Consider the following 26,631-nt stretch of genomic DNA (forward strand, 5'->3'; position numbering starts at 1 on the left):
TTAAACCTGTGAACAAGGATATTATAATCATCTCAGGGACACAGACCTCAGTTCAGATTATTTTTCCATGACACAAGCATAGCCAAAGGCTATTGCTATACCCTCAGGATCTTTTCCACTGGCAACAGCTTTGGACTTATATATTCACCCATACTGTCTAAACATTCTATTTTATCTTAAGGGCTGCACAAGAAAATTAAAGAAATAATGTTGGTTGTTTTTTTTTTTTTTCTTTGTGAAACTTTAAAAAAAAAAGTTTCAAAATGTTTACACTGCATTTATAACATTTCTTTTGCTTCAATTAATTTTAAATTGCTTTATTTTTTCATTCTCATTTACACAAATTCTTAAAAACAGATAAAGGAAAATATTAAGTTAAATATGTTCTGACTGTACTTTGTAATGATATATGGGTAACTATTTACCTGTAGGTTACATTTGCACCAACTTTTTAAAGAAAGACATTTTAAGACTGTGAGACCAGATCTCTTTGCTAGGCACTTTACTCATTCTTCCTGAGCACATAAATTCCAGAATAGTTTTACAGGTGAAAGCATAAGTCTGATAATGTTTGAAAAGACCACTTAGCATACAGTCTTCAGCATTTACAGGTTACTGCATCATTTACAGATTGCAGAATAAAAATTAAAAGGTAGAGTTAATAGCTCTACTTTTCTACAATTTCTTCAGTATTTTCTTAAACCTTTAATTTAGAGTAATGTCAGTGTTTTCATCTATCCTAATTCAGATCAGAAAAGGATTTGTTAGAAGCTTTTTTTCTCTCTCTAGGAAATAAAATCCACTGTGTTCTTTAATAAAGTTGTTTTGCAGTTGTTATGAAAAAAATCAGGAGTAGAATTCTCCTTTTCTCCCTTTCCCCCTTTTCCCTTTTCCCCATTCCTTTTCTCTCTTTCCCTTTCCCTTTTCTTTTTTTCTATTATTCCTTTTTTCCTTTTGTGTTTCCTTTCTATTTTCCATAAGTGAGAATGAAATATGAGAAAGACTAAAACCGTCACATATTTAATTGGCTAAAAATAATTAGATCAGATTAAAATAAAATTAAAACACACCTATTGAATACACTTGTCTCCCTGAAAGGACTCTTTCTTTGTACTGACCTTGCCATTCTTTTACCACACTTGATTGTACAGGATTTGTATGTTTATGCTGTAGCATTATGATTAATATCCCCTTCCCCCAAATTCTTAATTTGGAGAGTCCCTGCTTGGTAGCTAACTCAGTCTCAGTTCTGTCACTACCAAAGACAAACATTACACCTTGGAAATAGTCATTATGTCAGCATGATAGTCCATGACACTGAAAGATTAACAGAATATTTAATCCACAGAACCCATCATTTGGCTAGAAACTAAAAAATAATAATGTCCTATTCATTAATTCATGGTATTTATTGCAGTAACATTCATTGCAATGTACCAATTAGCTATTAATATAAATATCACATGTATTAATATAAGATTTGCACTGTAACTCATCACTGATTAACTGGACCATCATTTTAAACTGCTACAGGAATTATACAAAGTAGCTGTCTTTTGCTTTCAGCTCTGTTTAATTAATGCCCATTAGAGTTTCCAAGGACACATTTTTTGCTGCGTATGCAAATGTTATGATCATCTGTTATTTAATAAATCCAGATAAATCTTTTGACAGTGAAAGATTCAAATGAAGAAACAGGACTCACGCACGTTATGTAAAATGTTTTTAAAGAGAGGAAAATTTTCCTAGCTTCCTGTTAATTTTTAATGAATAAAACCAAAACCAGACACCTATTACTGCTGTGCTTGGAGGTAATTAAAACTGCAATTAAAACTAGAATAAACAACCTAACAATAAAAAAAAAAAAAAAAAAAAAAAAAAAAAAAAAAAAAAAAAAAAAAAGCAATGAAAATGCTCATGTGCAAAGACAGATGAACATCTTTCCTTTACAAAAAATACCCTCATACCCCAAAAAAGATCTTGGAACATTTATTCATCAGTAAAAATTTCTAAAGCTACATGTCCATCACATGCCAGCCAGACTGATAGTCATTCCAGCATGCACTACAGAACATAATTTTCTACATTCAAAGAAGTCTAGTAATATTAGTCAAATGATATTCAGACATTTCCCCTCTTGATTAATGCTATTATCTGGTCAGCATGTGAAGGCACTGTTTTTTCTTTAAAATAATTATTTGAGGATGGGCTAGATGAACACCCAGTAGGCTAAAAGAACATGCAGAAACCCAAAAAGTTTCAGTCCTTTTAAACTCCATGGGATTCATCAATTTCCACCTAGAACTGAAAACCAGTGAGCCTATCCACTGAAACCTGCATCAGTGAAATAGGACACATTTCATGTCGGGGGGAACCCAGCTGTTTGTTTTAGAGGGATAATGAAGAAATTCCTCTGGATATGTTACCATAGCAGGTTAAAAAGACTTCTACTTTTCTTCGGAGCATAAATATTTCCCAAGCTTATTAAAAAACAAAGATTAATGAACTGAAGGAATTTAGTGTCTTTGATGCAGAAATTGTCAACATGTCCGAAATATATTTTTTGGTAATAAATACTGAGGTGTGACTGAAGTAATCTTTAATATTTATAGACATAGAGCTATGGGAAAAAAGTGAAGGTCTCAAGTTTCAGATCTTTTCTTTCTCTTCTTTCTTTCTTTCTTTCTTTCTTTCTTTCTTTCTTTCTTTCTTTCTTTCTTTCTTTCTTTCTTTCTTTCTTTCTTTCTTTCTTTCTTTCCCTCTTAAAATAAAAATAAAGGCCTTAAAAGGCATTCTGTCCTATTTTAAAATCCTAAAGTTGATCTTCTTAAGCCTTGAAGGGAGAGTGAGCGAGACCAAAGCCTTTAAGCTAATTAATACCTTCCCCTCCCTACTGCTCAAAGAGATTTTTTTTTTCTAAAAATACATCCATAGCCCATTTTTAATGCTGTCTTCCTTCACATCAATGTCCCAAATAAAGCAGAGGAGCTGAGCTGTCATCTCTATCTCAGGATCTTCCCTTCCCCTCACTTTGAAGCTGGGATAGGGAGGGAGAGAGAAGAGGCTTTGGAGTCTGGTATCTGGGCAGCTTTCCTATAGGAAGGGCTGATGGAGGCAAGAGTACAGCCAGGCAAGAGATATAGATTGGGACCTCACATGGGTGGTCTCCAAAAAGCTCCTTTTCTCTAACACAGGAGGAAGAGCCCAAGTGAAGGGAACATTCACCCCAGCAGATGAATGTAACACTTGGCTTTTCTTTCAGAATATAAAAAAGCAGGTGGGCAGGAAACACAAAACCAGCTAGGAGGAGGAAAGCAGAGGTGGGTCTGTTTATAGAGAAGACAATCTTCATATGTGTGTATGTGTATGTGTATGTTGAGGTGGGAGGGCACCTCTTGGTGCCATCTCTTTGGAAAAGTACTCATCCATTCCAAGAAGACCCCTGGGCTTAATCCCTCCCTTCTGCTCTCTCAGAACTGCTTGGTGTTTCCTTTAGTAAGCATGCGCCATACATACGCTACCATACAAGTGTATTTACATGTGATGAGGTCTGCTTGGTCTCAGCAGAGGTCTCTGGTACAATGCTCCAATATAACAACAGAAAGAGTTTTGGTGTTCAGAGAGACCATCTTTGTGTTGTACTGCAGCTCAGGACAGTCCCTCCTCCTCTTGAGCTCTCTTTCACTCGTGCACTCCCTCGCTTGAAACTGGCTGCTGCAAGGAGATAATATTTGAAGAGTGATGAGGAGAAAGCATGGCTGGTACAAGTTCTCAGCTCCAGCTTAGCAGGCAGCAGCAGTGGTGGCAGGGGGAACTCCACCCCCAGGAGTGCCCCAAGGTTGGTCCTTGGCACGGGTAAGTTCATTTCTCTCCGAGGCTGGCGAAGTTTCGGGGTGGGTACAAACCTATGACCAAGTAAATGCAAGGCAGGGAAGGCAATTGAGGAGTAGCAAACGGAAGACACAGTGCCTAGAAAGCAGCAGGTCATCAAGCCTCTCAGGAATGGGGCAGCAAAGTGCTACATGGGGACTGCACGAGCACAGGAGGCCAGCTGGGCTGGCAGGGTGTGAGGATGTGTGAGAGTGTAGGTTGGCAGTTTCTGTAGATGGCTCCTTACAATTAGCATCATCTTGAGGGGAGACAGGGTAAGAGTTAGGTCAGTTGGATTTTTTTTTCTTTTCTTTTCTTCTTCTTTTACTAAAAAATAAATCACAAACTAGATCTCTGTAGGCAGAAAGGGTCCCCGGGAGGCGGTGGGGAAGGGAAGTGGGGAAGTCTGTGCTGTTTTGGTGCTGGTGGTGTGGCTACACGAGGCTGCGTGAGCCACTGGAGTACCTGCGCCTCTGAAGCAGGGAGCTAGGGGGGCAATACTGGTGGGGGTGGTTGTAGGGAGGTGGTGGAGGTGGGAGGGGAGGCTGATGGACCAGCTTCATGGGTGTCCCGGGGAGCCCGCTGCCCACAGCACGCCAGGGGGTAGAGGTGCAGGAATCGGAGGTGACGTAGCGTGTCAGAGTCTGGTTGAGGGCCGGCTCCATTCGAGCGAGGCACGGCTTGTCCAGGACAATGACTTTGACAATCTGCTGGCACTGTACAAGTGTCCCTGCCGAGGCGGGGTGCGAGGGCACCAGTGCTGTCTCCAGCCGCTCCCGTGGCATGCTAAGACGTGTGCTGGGCTGCATTCCACTCTCGGGCCCCAGGGCAGAGTTGTGCTGGTACGTTTGAAGCCTGTTGTGAATTGACACCTAGTTTAGAAACAGCCAAAGAAGCATTAAATGTTACAAGACTTTTCCCATCTGCTGCTACTGGCTGCCCTGAACCCCCACCACCAGTCGGCCTCACATGCATTAAACCCTCCCCTCCTCAAAAAAACAGAATAGGCACAATCCCCAGCTGTACAGCTGCCCCCAGTAGCCCCATCATCCCCATCTAGGCCTAAGTGCCCCTGTCCTTTCCATCACGTCAAAGTTGGCAGGGCCAGCATTCCCAAATGCAGTGCAACTTTGATTATCCAAACGGCACAGAGAACGCAAATCAACTCTAGGAGTGGAGGCGTCCGTAAATTCTCATGGTAATGAACAGACCTCAGAGGTCATTCCTGTGTCCCCACAAGCAAAAAGGAGAGGGGAACCAGACAGCAGGGTTTCAGATAATCGAGGTTGTACGTTTCAGCAAAATGATGGGAGCTGAATCTGAGATAGAGAGAGGCAGAGAGACTCGAGCCTTTCCCAGCTCCCTGCCTTTCTGAGTAGGAAGGTACACCACATGACTGGCTAATCTGTTTACATAGGTAAAAGCAGAAATCTGACATACTCTAGCAAAAGGCAGCTCCCTCTGATCCATTTGATGGTTTGTCAGTGAAAGGAAATGGTTTTCAAAAAAAGAAGAAAAAAAAAGAAAAAATGTCCATCTAGCTCATACAATGATAAAAGAAATTCATGATGAAATGGCAGCAGATTAGATAATCTCAAAGGAATGGAAATGCTCCTCTGCTGGCAGAGTATTACTTGGGCAGCTGAAAGAGGGAAGGGAAGCAGAAAGTCATCAGGATCCCCACAGAGAGATGCTGATAATGGAGTCAAATAAGGGAGCTCACTGAGTCCAGTCTGAAAAAGAGGAGCTGGACTGGACTGGAGGTCCCTAGGTGGAGAAGCACAGCAGGAAAATGGTGCTTCCTGAATGGTGGATGAAGTTATAGTTCCTCCTGGCAAGGACATGGGCTAATGGGAGACCCCAAACCAGAGCAAAATTACCAGCTCAAAACAGAATGTCAGTCAAGTGACAAACCCTGGGTAGGAAACAAGTGCTTGGAGGTTGGCACTTCCAGCTAAGCAGGGGTACAGATGGGCAGATGGGACAATGGGGGTGCCCTGATGGTCTGGCATGTTGCGCAGCAGCACCAGACAACTGGGAAGGAGAAGCTGTGGAGTGGCCAAGCTTCCCACCATGCTGGAATAAGGATGAGCTGTCTGTCCCTATTCAAGCACAGAGGTTGCTCAGACTCACTGCACAGCAGAATGTAATATTGTGTCAACATTTATTCAGGCAGTGGAACATCTCATATGAAAAACTGGTTGCTGGGCCGTGAAGTGCTAATGACATTAGGATACGTGGAAGCTATTCTTCACAGGTAAACACTCCTCCCAGCAGGAATAGGAAACTGGCTGGGAGAGGCACCTTCCCCAGGAAGGGGGTGTCTGCAGGGAAATAGGGTGCTCTTCAGGGAAAAGAAGTAGCACGTACTCCCCACAGAGAAGCTGAACTCTTTGAGTAAATATGCTATGACAAGAGAGAAAGAACTACCCTGGAAAAGGGCAAATTCAGGACAATTAAGATATTCCAGACAAGGAGAGAGTAGGAAGTAGTGGATAAGATTTTCAGCGTGAAGATTGCATTTTCCTGTTTCCTCACAGGCAGTGGGAGTATGGGTGTCTGTGAAGAAACAGGCAACCCACTGGATTCTAGACATCCCTGCAAAGATAGATGTACACAGGACAGCCAAGCTCCCTACCGAGGAAGGTGAAGCTCTAGGGAAAGTCTCTGGTATACAAAGGCCATGCTTAATCCCCTTCAAGGGGGGGATGGAGAGACAGAGCTGAAGAGATTGTGCAGGAAAGCTGGGCTGCAGGGAATTTGCATGTAATGCTGCATGGAGTTAGCATGTCAGGGAAGTATTTAGTGGGGTTCTTGGTCTCCCCATAAGCAGTGGCGTGGGTTAGTCTACAGCGTTTGGGAGCTTGGTCCATGAGGGATGTTACAGTTATAAAAACGGATTGAAAATGCTTTGAAGTTTAGTTTGGATTTGAAAGTTGTATTACCCGTCCTAGCAGTAACTTTTAATTGTATCTCTGGAAATTGGTAAAATTGTCAGTCTGGCTGGGGAGGCATTGATTAAAACCTGAGAAAAGAAACAATAGAGAATGTGAGAAGAGCTGAAGTGAGAGAGAATTACTTACCTCAGCTGCTCTGCACTCTACTTACCTCCACTGTGCTGTCCGAGACCTTCTCCCCCAAATCCTTCTTGCCTTTGAAATAAAACAAAATATCTTACTCATGAGGTCTGTACCTCTAGTCAAAAGCCAGCCCTCCTACTGTGGACTGGAAAGCTAAAGGGAGAGGTGCAGAGCCAAACAAAGAGTCTTGACTGCAAAACCAAATCCAAACCCCTTGCAACCTTATAGCTGCTTAGTGGGGTAGGAGGAGGCCCCTTTGGGATCCTATCCTATCTGCACTTGATTTTTGCTGGCATACAAGCCAAGTCATGAATGGACACAAAGCCTTTGATACACAGAGGCTGGTTCAAAGTGTTCATGCTTGAAGAGACTGGAGAAAGTTAATAGTGCAGTTGCTGTGTTGCATCAGTTCAGGGAAGAAAAAGTGGGCCAGGTTCTCCAGCAGTTATGTATGCTCCATCAGTAATGTCTCTTTGCTAGATGTTACAGCTACAAACTGGATAATAAGACTTTAGTGTCTTTTCTAGGGTATTTGAAGAATGCATATGTTCTCATATTGTCACTATTTTGTCAAGGCTAAAGGATACAAAATGGAACATGAACACTTCTTTTTGTGGTTATTCTCACAGGAATCAATGAGAACACATTTGCAAAGGCAGCATTGCTTGACCAAGAGACGTTGGGTTTCCTCTTACCTGTTGGAGAGCCTTGCTTAGACTGCAATTCCATCTGAGCTCCATTGGTCCTTAATGAGAGACTCTTTGCCCCTTGCTGTTTCTCCAGCTCCCCTGCAAGACAGACATACAGAAGAGAATGAGGAGAGGAGGGTGGAGGGAAGGACACCAGCATAATGAAGGAGCAATATGGGAAGGCAGCAAGAACAATTAATGCAAGAAAAGGACAAGAGAGTGGCAAGAAGGGAGGGGCAGAGGAACAGCCAATAAAAAGACAGAAACTGGAGAGAACTTGACATGTGGAGGAACAAGAAGGTCCACAAGACCTTCTAGATAGGACCTGCATTTATACAGAATGGCTTATTGCTGCAGAGGAGGGGACCACTGATGCTGAGCTACTCTGGGTCATCAATTTATATATTGGAAAGCCATCAAAGGCTACATGGACATCTAATCTGTGTAAGACAGGCCACAGAGGGACACAGTACAGACTGCTTGCTCCCTAGACATTCCTAGAGTGAAGGACAACTCTGCTAAGGCTACCAGACCTGTCTTGTACTTCCCAGCTATCTACAGATCATATCTGCATAGTCAAAGGAGTATGAGATGTTGAAGAGTGTTCTGGATCTGGCAGTCTAAGCTTCACTGTTCCAGGTCACTGTATCATACACTCTGTTTCATAAGCATCATAAGTATTTAAGTTCATCCATTTCTCCTGCTGGTGGGTGGTCACAGAGCCTGACTGCTTTTTCACCCCGTTGGTGAACACAAGAACAATCCTGTGCAGACTTGTACTACTCATCCTCTTTCCCCCTGTTCCTGAAGAATCCATTTCCTTTACCCTTTCTTCCTTGTAGACACATGCAGTGTGATGGCATTAGAGTGTGAATTGTATCAGAGGGCCTTACATTCAATTCGTATCTGTTCCAGCTCTGTAACTTCTGCTATTGACTCTTTCAGATCTTCCACAAACTTCTGCATTTCCTCAGCACCCAGAGCACAGAAGTGTAGTACCTGTTTCTTCTCTGAGCCTGAAACTGGAGTCACCAGTGTGATGCCATGGGGGTAATCTGTAAAGAAGATGTGTCAACAAAATAAAGAGGCATTAGGCATTTGTACTGGAGTAGTTGGCTGCTTTGGCACTTCTGCAGGACAGAGTTTCCAACATGAGTTCAAAGGAATGGCACACCTAGAGTTTGTCATGCTGCAAACTGTGGGAACCTGCAGCATTGCGGCCCTCCAAGGAAACAGAATGGCCAAGCTGCAGCAGCAAGGCAACTGCCACCACCGCAGCACTGCCAAAACCAGAAAATTCTAGCTCTTAGTTACACTTAGTGCAACACTGGCTCTGGGAAACTAAGCACAGAGGTAGGACTGTAAGGCACTTCTGAACCTGTGGAGGAGTAAACAGTATATATGAGTCCAACCACACTTTTTCTCCTGTGGGAGATGCAACAGGAGAGGTTGGCTCCTGGAGTCAAAGCCAGAACAGTCATTAACATCCACAGTGGTAGGACTTCTCCTCAGTCTCTACTTCCATCAGCAGAGAAGATGACAGAGCTTTTAGCACAGCTCATTGTGCTGTGCAGAGAGAATTGTAAAGAGAAAGATGTGGGTTTGCAGGTCTCAGCTTAGTACCCCCCAACAGGCAAAACACACAGCAATGTAAACGAAAGGACATGTCCAGAGGTGAAAATATCACAACAAAAGGTCTTGTTTTTAAAGATCAGGTTGGGTGCAAGGTGGTGGCTGGAGATTAAGCCAACAGAAGCAGGGAAACAAGAGTGTGCAGAGAACTTGCTATGCTTGTGATTGGACCTCCTCTACCTTTTGCTCAATGGCCAGTGGTTTCAGCCCCTTTTCTCCTTCCCTCTTACCTTTCTCTACATTTAATTTCTCTCTTCCTCAGTCTTGCTTTCTCTTCTCCTCCACTGTTCCTGAATCTGCCTGCCTTTCTCACCCTCTTCTTTTATCAATCTTTATCAAATGATTCAAAGGAATAACATGCTGTTTGCTGCCAGCCCTCAGCTCCCCCTGTTTGTGTCTCAGGCACCTTTTCCCACCCTGTGTCTGTCTCATCTGTTGAGATCACAAGCTCTTTAGGACATTGGCTTTTCCATCTCTGCAGGAGATACACAAATGGATGCCTTTTCCAGAAGATCCTTGGGAACTCCTAGGATAGTCACAATACTCCCGAAAGCTGATCCCAGCCTCCTGGGGATGCTGTTATGGATGACTCTTTTGTACATACAGGGATGTGAAAGCCTCTCCATGCTGCAGAGTGAGGTGTTGAGGAGTAACTCATGCTGCCAATAGGGTAGAGAGATGTAAAAAACTTAGTATAGCCAGTGTGCTGCTATCATCTTCCTTCCTTGCAGCATGTTCTGCAGGTGCTCACAAAAACCCCAGTGGGCATCAGCCATGTTTGCCTGGGTCTGCTGTGCAGCCCCTCTGCCTGTGCCAGCAGGAAGCCTGCCTGTTTCTGGAACTCCTCCACCACACAACCAGCCTCAATCATGACACATCATGGCTCTATTCCCAGACCATCAAGGTCAGGCTGACTAGGGCTGGCCTCTTGCCATGCTTTGGTGGATGCTGTTCCAAGGGCTCTGCTTCTGTCTCGGGAAACTTTCAGCACAGCACAGTATGGCACAGGGCAGGGAGGCAGCAGCAGCACCTGAGCCTTTATCAGTGTCAAAGGTAGAGGTGGGAGTTGTGACTTGGGGCATGAGGGGAGAGGGGCTAAAGCTGGCAGCAGCAGTTTTGTCAGCATGGTTCTTCACCTACAGTTGGCTCCTGAGAGCTTCCCTCATTCCTCCCCACCATCCTCCATGGTGGCAAGGAGATTCAAGTGATGTCCTTGCCACCATGACAAGACAGATCCAATGAGCTTAATTGCAGCCGTTCTGCAGGTGCTCAGACACAGTGAGAGGTACTAGGAACCTCTTCTCATCACACTGTACCTGCACAGGGATCTCCTCAGCACCAAGCCTCAGTTTTCTCCCCTCCACTTTTAACCCTGATGGTATCTCTCTTCTGATGCAATTTCACACTGGGTGGCACAGCCCCCCTCCCTCCTTCTCCTTTTCCCTGCCAAACCCCTTCAGGCAACCAAGGAGCAATGGACTTACATTCATTCTCAAAGAGATGGAACTGCATCCCTAGAAGGCCAACCGACTTGCAAAATGTGTATGTGGAGGAGCTTTTCTTCTTGGGGCAAAGCTTGAGGATCTGTTGGAGGGAGAGATGCATCATTGGGAAGGGGTACTGGGCAACAGTGAGGCAAGAACAATGCAAACTGCTAAAGGCAAAAAAGCTTTTTGCAAGCTCTGTTAATTGTACACGGGTGTAACACTTGGTGACTGACAGGTTCTTTGCCCAGAAAGCTGCCTGCCATGCTGCACTTGTAACAACTTCTGAAATTCTGTACGCATAGCCCTGGGGCCTACTCAGTTCTCTGTCTCCCAGGGGTGCTGGATTTTTAATGCCCACATTTCTGACTTTGCAAGAGCAATTCTCTTCACCAAGGGCCAGATCAAAAGGCAAGGGAAGCCTGTCAAAAATACCTTAGACCCGGAAACATGAGCATATGTGAATGTTGCACTGCCCTTGCTCCCCCAGCACTAGTTCTTATGGATCTGATTTATACTATGGAGTAGAGGGATAGCAAGGAGCAGACCCTCTCCCCAGCTTCACAACTGTACAAATGGGTGTAGAGGAATAGGTGGGGAAAGCTTCTTGTCCTCAGCTCCTACAAAAGGGTTTGGTTTTAGCCTTACATTTGTAACATTCAGTTTCATTTTGCCATTAAATTCAGCAGAATTTTCATCTTGTTTGTCCTCCCAGCATCAGTGTACCCCTGCCTTCCCTTGTACCTGTCTGAACTCAGTTGCAAGGTTTCTGGAGCAGGACACTTTTAAAGTACTATACACATCTGGGGCTCCAGTAATATCTACTCTCATACAGTCTTTGCAGTGTTAGAAGGCAGTGGTTTTAATGTGTCTGGCAGAAAAGATTTAAAGTACATGGGAGGGCTCTGTCTACTACAGTACAAACAGACAAAGAAATGAACCTCCCTTTCATTAAATGAACCTGCCTGCTGGCAAAGGCATGAGAGAGAGCAATGACATTGCTTGGATGGCTGTAGGATGTGGCAGTTTGTTTTTTCAAGGGTTAGAGGAGTTTTAAATTTGGTAGGTTTTTAACAGTGACGGATCCAGAGCTGGGTCTTATAATGTTGATGGACCAGGAGATAGTCTGTCCTTAGGACAGGGGGTAAATGGATGTTGTGGACAGGTTTTAGATATTTTTATAGAAATCAGGGCAAATTTTATTACTGCAATGCCTAATTGCCAGAGCACACTCACCACCAGCAGGTCATTGAAGAGAAAAACTTCCCTCTGGTGAGCTGCCTGCTTCTGCACTTTGTTCACATCAGTCACTTCATATAAGCGGCTGCAGCAGACCAGCCGTCGATGGGGCACAGACAGAACCTGCAGAACATCCACAAGAGCATCCAAAGGCTGAGTGAGGTGCCACTGTGGGTCTTCCCCACCCTCCCCATCCTCAGCCTACACAACTCTGCCCACTGACAGTAGCATAAGCCAATTCTGCCCATTCTACCCACTTAAATTGTCTCCTCCCCATCACTCCTCCCCATCACTTTTCCTGCTGGTGCAATAACAGAGAGCGCTATGCTTTTGTGATTTGGATAAATCAGAGGAGTGAGACAGGCTATAGGAAACCTTCTTGCTCATACTTCCCATCTTCATATACCTCTGGCTTCCAATCACTGGATGACTGCTCATCTTCTCTCACCCCACTGAACATCTGCAGGTTTCCTGGGCTTTGAGAAATTATTCTGCTCATTTTGGGTAAACAGTATGTATGTTTTTGCATAACAGATCACTTACTGCTGAAGAAGCTGTCTCTGAATTTGGGAGTCTCTTAACCCCAGCAGTCCTTAGGGAACTCATTAGAGACAGATGGGTGAAATTGTTTTCTACCACTTTGCCTTCCACTTCCTACACCCTCACAAGGCCTGAAAGTTTGAAGCACTGCAGAGCTATCACTGAAGCATTGGCAGGCAGGACCTGCATTGGCAGGCAGGACCTGCAATGATATTCTTGGGCAAGCAATTACCACACCAGATACTGTAAATTCTGGCCAAGGAGATTTGCCCAAAATTAGGAAAAAATGAGATAGCGAGGAAAAAAGTATTTGGAGAAAAAGGAGTGAGTTCACCAAAATCAAGGAAAGTATCACAGGAGAAGGGGCATAGAGGAAAAAGCCAGAGCTCAGTGAGTGAGGTGGGGGTGAGAGGGGTGAGTGGGTGCCAGTGGGGTTATAGGTGCTCACCGTTTTCATTCCAACTATGGACTTCTCCACTTTGGTGACATAAGTCACATGGTCTTCATTGGATTTTAGCTCTTTCTGTTGGATCCTCTCATAGATCCCCACCACCAGCTCCCGTGGGATGTCAGCACCGTCGTCCACCCCTGCCAAATACAGAAAATGTTGGGCAGACTAGGTGGGGAGAAAAGGAAAGGAAAGAACTGGTGGTCCCTGATAGGCAGCTACTGCCTCTGCACTGTGCAGTGCTGGGAAGGCTGAAGGGAAAGAGCCATACTTTGCTTTAGGCTGTCCTCTTTCTTGCTCTAACACACCTAATGCACCAGCAGGAGAGATTGACATCTCTAAGGCCAATGCAGAAGATTTCATTATTCCATTGCTCTGCAGTGTGGCTCCTTTCCATGTGTTCCCTAAGGTTTTATAGCCACAATTGCACATTCATATATCTTGGGCCACTCAGCAGCAACCCCTGCATTGATTTCATATCATCAGAAGTGCTAGATGTGGAGGAGATCTATGATGGGATTCAGCTGCTTCTCCAGCCAGTGTGAGCATCAGGAGGAGCAAGTGTCAGCTCTCCTGTTTGCTTGGTGGTGTTTTCCTTCTGTGATGTCTCCTAGGAGTAATACTTTCCTGTTACTCCGTGATATCTCTGTCTTGGCCCTGTCCCTTTCCTCTTTTACATCTCCTTAGATAACTCTCCAAATTTTGCTATCTGACCCTTGCAGGGCCTGGCAGAAAAGTTTTCTTTCACCCTTCCCTGAGCCAAACATCACAAATTAAACTGCCAGTCTTTCCTCTGAACTGAATTCCTTCAGTTATTTCATACTGATTTTCTCTGCTTTCCCTCCAGCTCCTTGGTCTGAGATGTACTACCCTGACTGATGCAGGTGAGAAACTGCTGAGGAATGGAGAGGCATTGTCATCTCCTGGCTCCCTCATCCACATCCTGGAAAATGTAGCCTGAATACTCTGTCTTTTTTCAAACACAGGCTGGTGAAGATACTGACCTGGGCATTGGCCTGCAGGTGAGTCTGGAAAGAACTGTCTCCCCTTGTCTGTAATGAGATGACATTTACTCGCTTTAGTGAGTTGTGGTGTGTGACACACTGGAGGTGAGTGATCTTCATGTTGGCTGAATTCACTGTGAACTGGCAGATTTTCAAGCAGCTTTAAGTGTAAGTTAACATAAAAACCCCCTTCTGAGTTAGTACTATTAGCTGTAATACCAAAAGGGATGAAGGTATCAGCCCATTCAGTATCTCAGGAAATAACTTGAAAGAGGGCCTCAGTGTCATATTATACCAGTCTGCAGTGGATGACAAATTGGGGAAGGTGTGGGAGGCTGAGATGACACTTTCTGAACAACAGTCATGACAAAGAAACAAGTCAAAGGAACCCACAGAAGTTCAAAATCTAGACAGGGATTTACACTGGAAAAACTTTGAGGGAGCTTCATCTGAATTGCAGATGTGCAGTAAGAGACACTTGGAAGATGGCTGACCTAGGATGACCTGGGAGTGAACATGGCTGTGAAATTAGACAAGAATTTGTCTAGACATGATGTCAAAAAGGCCAAACAATACTAAGCTGCATTAGCAGATCTGAAAATAAGGAGGAGGCAGTGGCTCTATGTATTAGTATGTTGTCACCACATCTGAAAAAGTGCTTTTAGCAACTTATTACCAAGATGGGAAGGACTGACCTTGAAAAACAGCAGAAAATTGAATTGGGGAACTGATGTATCAGAAATTGTGAAGACGTAATGTATGCGTGAACTCTGTCACGCCTACAGTTACTATAAGTAATTGCAAGCAATTAAGAAGGGAAAGATTTAGCCTGAATAGAAAGAAAATGTGTTCATATATTCAGAGTAGCAAGGAGGGGAAGGGCTTGTTTAGCACGATCCAGCAGGGTCTAAGAAGGATGGAGCTGAACAGTAGGAAAATGTAATAACAATAGGCTGCTTTCAAGCAGTAAGGTCTATTAAAAGATGAAACCATCTCTCAAGGAAAATGATTGGTTTCTGAGAAGGCTGGACAGCTTTCTGCAGAAGACAAATCTTAGATCTTCCCCCTACCCAGCATCCTAGAAGACATCTCAAAGGGCCCTCCATGTCTGGTTCACAGGGAGCAGCAGCAGACCTGGAGAACTTTCACCTAGGCAGAATTTAGAGCAGCAAGATGGAAAAAAAAATCAAAGCAGAACCCTCACCTCTCAGATTGCGAATGAAGTCCTCCAGCATCATCTTCCTGTCAGGCTTGATGTTGGGGCTGTACATGTCCGTGTTGAGAAGGATGATTGCAAAGGCCAAGATGAAGATGGTGTCCGGGTTGTGAAACTGCTGGACCACATCTGGGTTACACATGCAGTACCTCTGGCTGCAGCAGGAGGGATGCACACACTTAACATGGAACATGGGAGTCCTCTGCTCGAGGCTGGCAATGGCTTCATCACAAGTGGATCAAATTCATTTTTTCACTCCACCTCTCACACAAATAGGAAGGAACTGACTACTCTCTGAAGGCAGATTTACCTACCACTGGCTGAAGTAGGCCACTGAAACATCAGCCTTCTTGTCCTCAGGAACCAAAAGAGCACGTGACACTAGAGAGCATTACTCAGGCTGGTGTCACTATGTAAGGGTGATATAGGAGGTATCTACTCCAGTCTGCCTTGCTAAGGGGAAAGCACTCCTCTGGATGCACCAAGGGAGCAACCCAGCACCCCTGCAAGCCCCAGTGCTGCTCTTCCAGTGAGTCACCAATGAATAGGCAGTCCCGTGTTGGCAGACGTGTCAGCGCTGGCCTCACTCTGGCTCTTTGTGACCTTCATGCCACCGAACATCTGACAAGGATATGGATCTGCCACAGCAGTGGCACAGAGGACTCCGTGCTTCAGAAGCCTCTCCATGATCACCTTCTTTGGAAGGGAGGTCCCTGGCCATTCATTCCATGGCTGCTGCATGTTTTCTGCCTTGGGCATGTTCTCTGCTTCCACCTGGTTGTAGCAGTGGGGCTGTAGGGCTCATTCTCTTACCTGAAAGCCTCAATTAGCCTCTCCACCTTCTGTGCCTCCCCCTGGACGCGAATGTGGGCCTGGAATTTCCGCAGGGCTTCATCCAGCTCCATGCCAGAGAAGTCCATCTCGTCCACCACGCAGCTGTGGGAGGGAGACACAGCCTTCATCAGCACCTCTCCCTGCAGAGGACGCCAGGCAGGCTCCTTCACTGTGATGCCAAGGCTCAGTTCCCAAAGGAAATACCATGGGAGAGGCCCTGAGACATCACTACAGCTGCCCAGATCATACTCAAAATGGCCAGTAATATCAGACAAGTGATGCCTGAATTCTACAGCAGGTGAACAATTCTTGTGCCTAACCATATATATATATATATATATGTGTGTGTGTGTGTGTGTGTGTATACCATGATCTATCTATCTATCTATCTATCTATCTATCTATCTATCTATCTATCTCATATCATATTACATATGGCATATATATTTACATATACAGAGAAAGTATATATATGTATTGATATTTATCTGTATCTGCATAGACATATCTAGACATCTATAGTCATATATATTTAGACCACCTATACCAATACCAATATCAATACAGATATAGATCCATCTATTTCTGCCTTTCTATCATCTAGTAATCCTTCACACATTGTTCATTCCTCCCTCCCTCTCAGCACATGCACTTGTTCACTACCCACTTACACATCCTTCTCTTTTCTCTGTTCACTGGGATGTTTCTGCACTTGTCCTCGCCTCACCTTCCATTCTGTGCATGCAGTTCACATCCCCATTTGCAACCTGTACCTTCTACACCACTCTTCACTCCCATTCAACCACTGTGGCAACAACATTCATTATGTCTTTAAAGAGCAGAGCCAGCTCAGAGAAAATAGGAAATGGAAGCTGTTGTACAGAAATAACATTTCAACATCAGCTGGCTTGTAACATCAAGGCTGGGTAAAACTCTGCCCATGTAGTCAAACACTGCAAGTCCCCAACAACTCATTCTGTCCAAACCCCTATTAGTTTTATAAATTCTACACATTCCACACAACCTTTTCCATTTCCACCATATTTCAGTGCCATGCATACCTATTACCTGCTGGAAATCCTTCACCTCACATATCTGACATCACTTTTCCTTTCACAGCGATGCATTCCACACTGGTAATTCACAGCCAATTTAGATACCCAAAGAAGGGGATGCCACCTCTCTTGTTTCCCACTAAGGCATTCTCAGCTTATAAAAAGTCCTATTGTTAGTCTCCAAATCCTACTACTACAGTTCTTTCTGTCTGTATTAGTCAAATAATCTAGTTCTTATTCTTACTGTATGATATTTTTGTCATTTGTAATGACACCACCTTCCCCATGTAGCTTCAGCACATTTGTTAGCATATCCCTACCTTTTGTGTCCAAGTCATTACTGCAAGCATTAATCAAAAGACTAGACCCAGAAAACTATCCCAACTTCCCATTTCAGCAGAGTATGTAGACACTAATGTCTGCATCAGCCAATTCTCTCCTCTATTTATGATTCCTCTGCTAATTTCTTTCTCTTCCACTCTCAGCTAACAATTTCTCATGTCAAATGCTTTGCTGAAGTCTAGAATTACCTTCTGCATGTCTCTTGTCTAGAAAGCTAGTTATTTTAACAAAGAAAGATGTTGAATTAATCTACTCTCCACTGGCTTTGGTATGTACCATTTACCTTCCTGTCTGCCATTATTCTTTCCCATAAATAAATTATCAAAGCTGACATTCTATCTGACAGATCAAGAAATTCACGGATGCCAAAATCACATTTTCTTTAAGCCTTCCTTAAATACAAAGTTACTAATTTGGTAATTGTCAGTCATACGACACACCTTGACATTACAAGTGTATTAAAAATTAAAGGACTTCGTATTTTCTGCTTCTATATAACTTGGATGCAAATTTTACACACACATAACCCCCCCCCCCCTTTATTTCATCCTCTGTATTGTGTTTGGTTTGCTTTCTCATGTTGTAAAGGATAAATTGACCCTAAATTTAAGGTTAGGAAGAAATTTTCCCCAAGACAGGTTGTCTGGGACTGTATGAGGAGTGGTACAGGGAAAATAGAAAGTGAGGGGATTAGCTCTCTTCTGGATCCTTCCATTTCCTAGGATTATCTGGAAATTTTACCAAACAAACCTTTGCTAATAAAGGGATGTGCTGTCATCAGTTTCTTCTTCCTTTTATGATAAAGTGGAGATATGTCTGTTGGTCTTTTCTATAGTGCAGCAGTTTGCTGTAAGCTGTTGTGAAGTGTTTTGTGAGCTAGGCTGCTGAATGCCACGTGCAGCCTTGCTAGAATAAAAATCTGTTTCATGATGTCTCAAATGGATGAGGGACAGGGTTCAAATGCTCAGAGATGTCTCTCATTCTCCCATTCCCTTAGTGATTCAAGGGTCGAGATATCATTGCTTAGTTGGAGTGACACCCACAGAATAACTTACCAAGATCTCTGGCTGAACATAGAGCGTTCAGTATCTTCTAAGGTTGGAGTTTCACAACCTCAGCTAGGAAACATACGATCTTTCCCTGCACAAACTCCATATAATCAAAATGTAGGAACAACTGGTGAGGAACAAGGGCAGAGAATCAGTGGGTCTGCTCTCACAGGAAATCTTACATGAAATCTTTTTTTTCCCTCTCCAAGAGGTAGACTGCAGAAACACTCACAAATGGTTTCTGGCAACAGCAAAACCTTCCTCCACTGACTCTTTCCTTTGTTATTTTCATTTTTCTCACATGTCCCTTGGGTTAACATCAAGGCATTCTGCTTCTTGGCATTTATCTTTGATAGTAAGAAAAGTTCTTCTCTGGTTAGTCGTTATTGTGTTCACAGCTGCAACCACCTCTGCAGTTGGACTTCTGTTATTATTTTTTAATCCTTTTCAATGTGTGATGTTTCTCAGCACTGACCCCAACGATTTTGCTGTTATTGTCTACCTCCAGACATGTGAAAGCAGAGTCCTTGCACACACCAGTGAGACCTGCTGAGGTCACGCTAGTAACCCCAATCCACTAGCATTAAATCATGTACCTTTTGCTCCCTCCCTCATTGATCAATCCCTCCCCTGCCACCCAGGCTGCTCTAACACATCCTTCCCTTTGTGCACTAATCTCAGAATAATAAAGTTGATGCCTTTGATACAGAAAGCATCAAGCCTTTATTAGAACAAGTAGAACAAGGCAGATGTTTATAGCTGTTTTCAAACTCAAACAGGCATTGCTACATAAGTTATGCTTAGCTTCTCCTTTGAGAGTTTCTTTTATGGACTGACAGATGCAGGTTTACTTTGTAAATTCTAAGATGAACTCCTGGGAGCCCCTTCCATTTGTGTCTCAGCCCAAATAAGGGTGCCACCCATCCCACTTCCTGAGAAAAGTTGATCAGGCAGAAAGGACAGGTTAGGAGGAAAGTTTGACTCAAGCAAAGTCAGCCTGAGCTTGCATTTGAGTTACCTGACAAAGCCTGTGCCAAAGGGCTGAAGAATAGCTCCTAGAGGAGTCATCAGGTATGTTGCTACTGTCTGTTGCTAGACAGACAGAAAGAATGGTGGAAAGAATGGTGGATCATAGTTGTCTGATATTTTTTGACACATTCAAAGAGCCAAATTTGACACATTCAAAGAGCCAAAGAACCTTGTGCCATGTGGTTGTCATGTTCCTGCTCCTCTTCTAGGTGGCTACAATTTTTTCTGCCTTGCCTGACCTCCTGTACAGACTCCCGTTAACTTTCTGAATGAACTGTGGTGCCTATGTCAGAGCTCCCCTGAAATGTGATGCAACTTTTCTTTGCAAAACCAGAAAAAGGGGTTTTTTTCTTTCCAAGGTAGAGATCCTGGAAGCTGACATAGGATATCTTGGCAAGTATACTGCAAAGAGCACATTGATCTTGTCAGCCTCCAGAATTGCAATGTAAAAGGCAGTGGAGCCACATGCATGAGGTGCATGTCTCTCCCCAGAACTAGATTTGACAAAGAGACAAAGGTTGAGCTGAGAGCTGATGGCTCTCTGCATCCAAGGAATAAACTAGCAGCTTATGTACATGTGCCAAAACCAGTGCTGAGTTCATTTTCCCACAAACAGCGAAACGCCTGTGAGATGCCTATTCCAGGACCACCAGGAGGCCTGAAGGATAATGAAGCAGGGGCAAAGTAATCACCTTATAAAACCTCCTCCTGTTTCAATTCCTTCCTCCCCATGGACTTGCAACAAGCCACGTGAACTGACCTCTCGTGAACTGACCTCACAGTGAATCTAGAGATGCATTTAGCCCAGTACCCCACAGGGATAGGACTTCAGTTATTTGGATCATGTTGCTGAAGTGAGCAGGAAAAGTGCTGACACCCTGACTCATAATTAAGGTGGTTTGAATGCTCTTGTACCCCATGTATACATGGGGAGCTTGGTCTGTACTGAGGCACTTGGCAGACAAGCACCTTACAACTGCGGAGAATTGCACACCAGGTGCCAGATGTCAGGACCAAAGGGTGGGCTCCTAGTTGGATCATTTTGCTCAGCTATTACGTCTGTGGTGGTCACACTGCCTCCTAGGTTGCAGGGAATAGATCCCCCCAAAAGGGGGTGGACAGTGGCATCAGTGCTGTGAGGATTCAGCGCAGGGCTAAGCACGGCAAAAACGCCTTGTGGTGAAAGGGTTTGGTGGAGGCAGGAAGCAGTTGTATCGTGTGGGGCTGAGATCTGCTCACTCAAGCATAATGACCTATTTTCCAGCTTTTCCGCTCAGGTGACAATGCAGCAGGAGCTGGGCTGCAACTAAAAGCATCTGTAATGAACCTGCAGCCCATTCTCAGGGAGGGAGCAAGGGGGAAGGCAGCCAGGTAGAAAGTTCAAAACCACAAGGTATGAAGATATTAATAAAAAACATCCCTCTTCTCAGCTTCCCTAACCCTACAAGCTTTCTGAAGATGAATCAGGCTTAGCGTGGACTGCAGAGGAAAAGATCAGCTCCCTGGGAGAAGGCTGGCCTGTACGTGTTAACTGAGGCTTACAGAAAGAATAGTTGAGCAGGACTCACTGATTCCTTGCACCACAGGGCACGGGCGTGTGTCCCAGTCCTGCCCTCCAAGCCTTGCTTGTGCGAGGGTAGTCTCCACAATGGCAACCATGGCCCACACAAGCCTTCCCTTTCTGGGGCATGCTGCACTATTTGGATGCCTGTTTTTTTCTGGGGCTAAGCCACACATACTTGCCCTCCCAGGGTTATTGGTAGCTCACATGGCTACTCGCTTGAGCATCCACTCCTTCCTAAGCAAGAAATTGCCTAGCATACCATACCATGCCTTGCACCAGAGCTGCACCAGAGCTGTCTCACAAGGTGGAGAGTTGTTCCCACTCCAGGCACATTAGCAATGCAGGGCAGACTTCTGCCCAGGCTTCATCTTTCCTTCCAAGGGACAGTGGGAATCTGACTCCCAAGGGACAAGGGAAACCACAGTTTCCCTGGGCACCTAGGCAGGTTCAAGCTGCACCTTCAGCCTTTGCAAGCCTAGCATGAGAAAGCTGCTCTTGTCCACAAGTTTGATCTATGCCACATCTCTGCTTGCAGCAGGAGGTCAGAACTGCCCAACACGTTCTTCCCTCTGTCCTGTTTCCATCACATCATTACCTACTGCTCCACAGCACAAGCTGCAGCACTGAGTTGCTCAAACTCTCCTGTAATGCAAGTCCCCTACAGATCCTCTTTAATGCCCTCAGTGAGTAAGGGAAAGGCAGCTAGTTTGAGCTAAACTGTCAAGTTTCCTCTGCCATTCCAAGAGGAATCTAACACTTCTTTGAGAGAACGCCCGCCTCTTTGCTGGGCTCCCAGCTCTGCACTTACACTCCTAAGAGCAGCTTTTCTCTCCCTCACTTCCCATGAGAGAAAGAGAAGACAATACACACTTGATAGACAAGAGAGTGGCTCACCCCCAGGGAGAGCATGTCTAACAGCAGCTTACAGTCTAACACCAACCAGCCCCCGACTCAGCATAATGTCTCCTCTGCTTGAATCCCTACCCCTTTCTCCTACGACAGTAAATGCACCAGGACAGCCACTTCTGCACGTCCAAGCCCCACGACCTGAACTCAAGCCATCCAGCACCAGCAGCACAGCCGACTCCATTCATGCCATCATTTATATTATCTTGTTCATGAATGAACTATAAATGGAAGCAATTCCTGAGTCAGAAACAGGTGGAGGGGAACAATGAACTAAAGTGAAGGGAAGTATGAATGAAGGAGAACAAAAGCAACAAATAAACACAGAATGAAGAACGCACAAAAAGAAATACATCTCAGCATGCAATACCAAAAAAAGTAATGAAGAAAGGATGAAAGAATGATAAAATGTCTCATGTTAAATTTATGTGTTAATGACTTCAGTCTGACTTTTTCCGAGTAATAGAATGATTTTTCTGCAGTACTTGCCAAGTAGATTTGAATAAAAATAGATCAGTGATTTAATGGCCCAGGCTACCTCTCTACAGCTGTATTCCCTGGACCGGTCGACATTGAAACCCTGGGCTAAGTCCCCATTGACTTCTCCCAGCTGTCTGCAGGGCAGGTTGTGGAAGCAGATTCCCAAAGGAGGCTGGAACTTACTGTGGGACTCTGATCACAGTGAGTGGTTGTTACTGTGGGATGCTCAAAATTAGTTACAGATGGGACTTATCACCTGTAACATAAAATGCCTAAAAGCTAGATGCCCAGCCTGAACTAGCACATCGAGAAAAACAGCACTCTTGAGGGACCTGTGTCTCTCCATTGACTAAAAGAATTATTAAATTGATAGAAGACACTAAACTTGGTGGTGGCTAACAACAGGTGAGATAAATCCTACTTTAAAAGATTGAAACTTTTTCTGCAAGATAAAATGACATACTGTATTTCCCTAAACAGACAGGCCTGAGCAGTTTAGTGTTATGAAAGGATGTGCCAATTATAGTCACTGTTGAAAATCCCCTGCCGTCCCCTTGTTCCTCTGAATAGCATGTATAATTACTTGTGAGTTATCCAGACACCTTTTCTGGGTTCCAAGAAAATCAGTTAAAGGTTGAAAGATAGAGTAGGAAGATGGAAGGAAGTATATAATTTCAGGGCATTTAGGCACTGGGCATGCAGGTGTGGGAAGGCAAAATAGCATACCGAAGTGCTATACTTCATACTGTGCTTACCCTCAGTCACCCTCCTTCCCAGGTAAATAAGAGGCTTTGCAACCATCATGGCAGTTCTCTGGAGTTTTGAATTTACTAGGTGGGCAGTAAAGAGGGATCATCTTCACAGTGCCAAATGCCACTGTGCACTTCTGAGTTCTGTTGCCTGACTCCAGGAACAGGCAGTGGTTGGCTTGTTTGTCAGCCAGCACAGCTTCAATACCTATGGAAGCCAAGAGAAGTTTGCAGACTTACGGCTAGACTTAGAGCTGACTCTGGAGTTTGTAACGTGGGCAGCTCTGCCCTGCCTCCAAATGCACAAGGGATGTGACACTTTTGTAGATGTTTTAAAAGCTGTCCTATTATTTATTCATGCAGCCAGGTTAATTCAACTTGGCTGCAATAGAAACAATGCTTACAATACACAATTCTAACACACGTTTTCACATCAAGCAAAAGCTGAACTAACACAGCAAGTGACATCAATAATTGAAATTGCTTTTGGGAGGGAGAGGATGGGCCAGGAAGGCTCCAGGGCCAGGTCTGGGATGTGAAAGAGTAGAGAAATCTCCTCCTGCATACAGGCTTGCTCACTGCAGCTAGTCAGAGCCTGTCCAACAACTACTGCCTGCTCATGGCCACCCTGCCTGGGCATTTGAGCTTGCCAGGACTAGCAGTGCCTGTTATTGTGCCCACTTGGGCCATCAAAATGACTGTGGCATTGGGAAAATTGCACTACTGTACGAGCTATCCTGTCTGCCACAAGCCCTCCAGGGAATACCATGTACCCTAACACTGGCATGCTAAGTGTGGGTACATGTGGGGACTGTGAGACAGCCCATGCAGAGTCCGTTCTCCCAACCTGTGCTAGTGTTCCTGAGCTAGTTTGGTTGGAGTTGGATGGGGAATGAGAACCAGACTAGGTCTTTGACAGTCCTAAAATGCCACACAAACAGTTCAGAAGTTGTGACTAGCCCTTGAGCTATAGTGCATTGGAAATGACAGCACACTACACTACACTGTCAGCCCTCTTCTTCCTGTAGCATAGAGAGGAAAAATACCCAGGATGATAATCCTGGGACAGAATTTCTCCCAGCGATGTTTTGTTTCCATGCATGTCACACTGCTGGGTGTACAGCGATAACCCAGCCAGCTCTCACAAGCAGTTGATGAAAATTTTCTTGCAAAACCACCCACCAGTGCTATCCTCAAGGTCAGAACTGACACAGGAAGAGAGTGAAAGTACCTGCAAACAGCTGTTACAAACAGCTGAATGTGTCTGGTTTTTCCTTCCTGCTTTAGAAGTTTTGTGTATATTCTGTGTCTACTTTTACCTTTGCCTTTAAGGAAGACGAATCAGCAATTTATTGTGAAGAGGGGATGGCAGCACAGATTGTTAGTGCAAGAACATCATCTGTTGCCTAGAGAGATCAGACATAGGTCTGAGCCTTGAATTCAGATTCAGCTGCTTGATATATGTCCATATACATACAGTCCATGTCCAAGATATGTCCATGTATACACAGCCTCAAGAGCTCAGTTCCCATCTTTGAGCCTTGCTTTCTACATCTGTAAATAGGATGGCAAGGTCACTCTTTCACTGACCATTTGGAGTGTTACACTGAGAGGTGCAGTAGAAACTGAGCATAATGAGCATGATGGAGTAGGGCCATTAAGCCCTCCTGCAACATGCAGAGACAAGACAGGCAACCACAACACAGCAGCTCTTGGGCATTGAGCCAGACACCGAGCTTTGCAACAGAGACTGTTCCCAAGAGCTGCTGACACAAAGTTTGTAGTCACATGTGAGGCAAATAGTCACATGGTCATTTGCAGGGATGATGCCAAATTTAGGACTACAAGGAAGTGCCACCCTACTGCTATTGCAGTATTTGCCTGTCTGTGCAGAGGCTACGTTTGGACTTCAGCAGAGTATCTGTCAGGGGAAGCAGCCCACACATTGCTTGCTGGAGAAAAGAGGCAATTACTTTTAATTGTAGCTCTCACCATGAAGAGACTGGAGAGAACATGTGTCTCATTGCTGACCAAATCAATATCCATACAGTACATTAAAAAAAAGAACTAGACCAAAGGTCAGGTACCTGCAGCAATAAGTAGCAGCCATTGCAGCAGGAACAAATTTTCAAATTTGGGCCCAAATTTGGCTCTTGAACTGGCATCCTCTGGTCTTTCCCTGGAGTAGAAGTAGGGTGTGTGTATTGAATTTAGGATCTCTGTTTGGCTTGGTTCAAGAGAAACCACTGCAAAATTCAAGGAAGATAAATAACATTTTGGAGAATGGGAGAATATAATAAGGGATTCAATGCAAAGGACTTCCTGCCTAGTGGAAAGGCAGCTCTCACTAGGAGCTATGCTTCTGCCTAATAAAAGAAAGACCCAGCTTAGTGCTAGTCATCCCTTGAAACAGGTCTCTGAATGAGCTTGTTGCCCTCTGACTACACAGGTCACATCACCCTGCATGGCAGCCCTCACATTCACACTCTGGGGCAAACCCACCCTGCTTTCACTGTGTCAGTTCTCAGGGTGGGAGAAGTGATGTCCCCTGTTCTTGATGTCCCCTTTTCATCATAGAGAGAGCTGTGTTTTCTACTTTTCCCTCATCTTAAGTAGATCCAGGACCAAGTAGGAAACAAAGGCTCATCTCAGTTCCTCAGACCTATCTTTGCAAAAAGGCTGTCATCTTGGATAACATGTAAGATGCTTTTCTTCCCAAAACTTCAGACCCTGCTCCTGCTCTGCTGGGGGCTGACAAGTTAGCAATGTTTACAATGTGGAAGGCAGAGCAACAGGCAGATGCTGAGATAGTATAGGTCTCAGGTATTCACAGGATATTGTAGTCCAAATTTCAAGACTTAAAAGAGGAGAGAGGTTTAGGCTGAGAGATGCATAACTTGTGTGGCCAGGATATGGTCACAGTGAAAGAATTGAAGGGAACAATCCATCAAAGCCAGCCACTGAGCATAAGCAGGGAGGAAACAGATCTTGTTCAGCAAAGGGATAGCTCAGCCCATTGGAATTTTTGGAGTGGGGATGTTCCTCAGTGCTCTGTGACTACAGTGGTAATGATAAACCCTCAATAGCATGCTTCCTCATGCAAGACTCTTCATTACCACAAATAGGACCAACTCCCCTTTTATTATTCCTGTAGTGCAGTTGGACAAACTGAAAAGGCCACCCATCTCAGAACTGGACAGAAAGAACAAGGTGTAGAGCCAGCATTCGCTGCTTCCTGCTGGTCTCACAGCAAGAGGCAGATATTTTTCCTCCTCTGCCTCTCTTAGTACATCCCAGAAAACATCAGAGGTTCTTGATCTGGATGGAGTGAGACCCCAGTCACAGTTTTCCTCCCACAAAACCTCCCAGCATCACTATTTCTATCACCCAATGGGGCTGTGCTCCTGCTAGATGATCACAG

The 26,631-nt window shown here is 44.5% G+C and overlaps 2 protein-coding genes across 6 annotated transcripts in view; one reads left to right on the top strand and one right to left on the bottom strand.

The window, feature by feature from the left end:
* The window catches only part of LOC113491468 (sodium- and chloride-dependent GABA transporter 1-like), a 55,948-nt gene extending 48,232 nt beyond the window's left edge, over positions 1–7,716 (top strand). Inside the window, exon 15 of the mRNA XM_026868413.1 lies at positions 7,580–7,716. Coding sequence (XP_026724214.1) covers positions 7,580–7,666 — 87 coding nt within the window. The 3' untranslated portion in view covers positions 7,667–7,716. The remainder of the gene's footprint in view (positions 1–7,579) is intronic.
* IQSEC3 (IQ motif and Sec7 domain 3) overlaps positions 2,752–26,631 on the bottom strand; it is a 103,627-nt gene continuing 79,747 nt past the window's right edge. For 2 of the 5 annotated variants that reach the window (XM_026868401.1, XM_026868402.1), the window contains 9 exons: positions 16,016–16,138; positions 15,191–15,357; positions 12,983–13,122; positions 11,992–12,117; positions 10,756–10,855; positions 8,533–8,694; positions 7,646–7,738; positions 6,979–7,022; positions 2,752–4,742 (listed from right to left, as the gene is read on the bottom strand). In XM_026868401.1, the coding sequence (XP_026724202.1) occupies positions 4,305–4,742; positions 6,979–7,022; positions 7,646–7,738; positions 8,533–8,694; positions 10,756–10,855; positions 11,992–12,117; positions 12,983–13,122; positions 15,191–15,357; positions 16,016–16,138 (1,393 nt within the window). In that variant the 3' untranslated portion in view covers positions 2,752–4,304. Of the gene's footprint in view, positions 4,743–6,815; positions 6,896–6,978; positions 7,023–7,645; positions 7,739–8,532; positions 8,695–10,755; positions 10,856–11,991; positions 12,118–12,982; positions 13,123–15,190; positions 15,358–16,015; positions 16,139–26,631 lie in introns of all 5 variants that reach the window. The other 3 variants (XM_026868404.1, XM_026868403.1, XM_026868405.1) reach the window with 3 other exon arrangements.

Source organism: Athene cunicularia, assembly GCF_003259725.1.
Source record: "Athene cunicularia isolate RWA chromosome 1 unlocalized genomic scaffold, athCun1 chr1_part2, whole genome shotgun sequence".
NCBI lineage: Eukaryota > Metazoa > Chordata > Aves > Strigiformes > Strigidae > Athene > Athene cunicularia.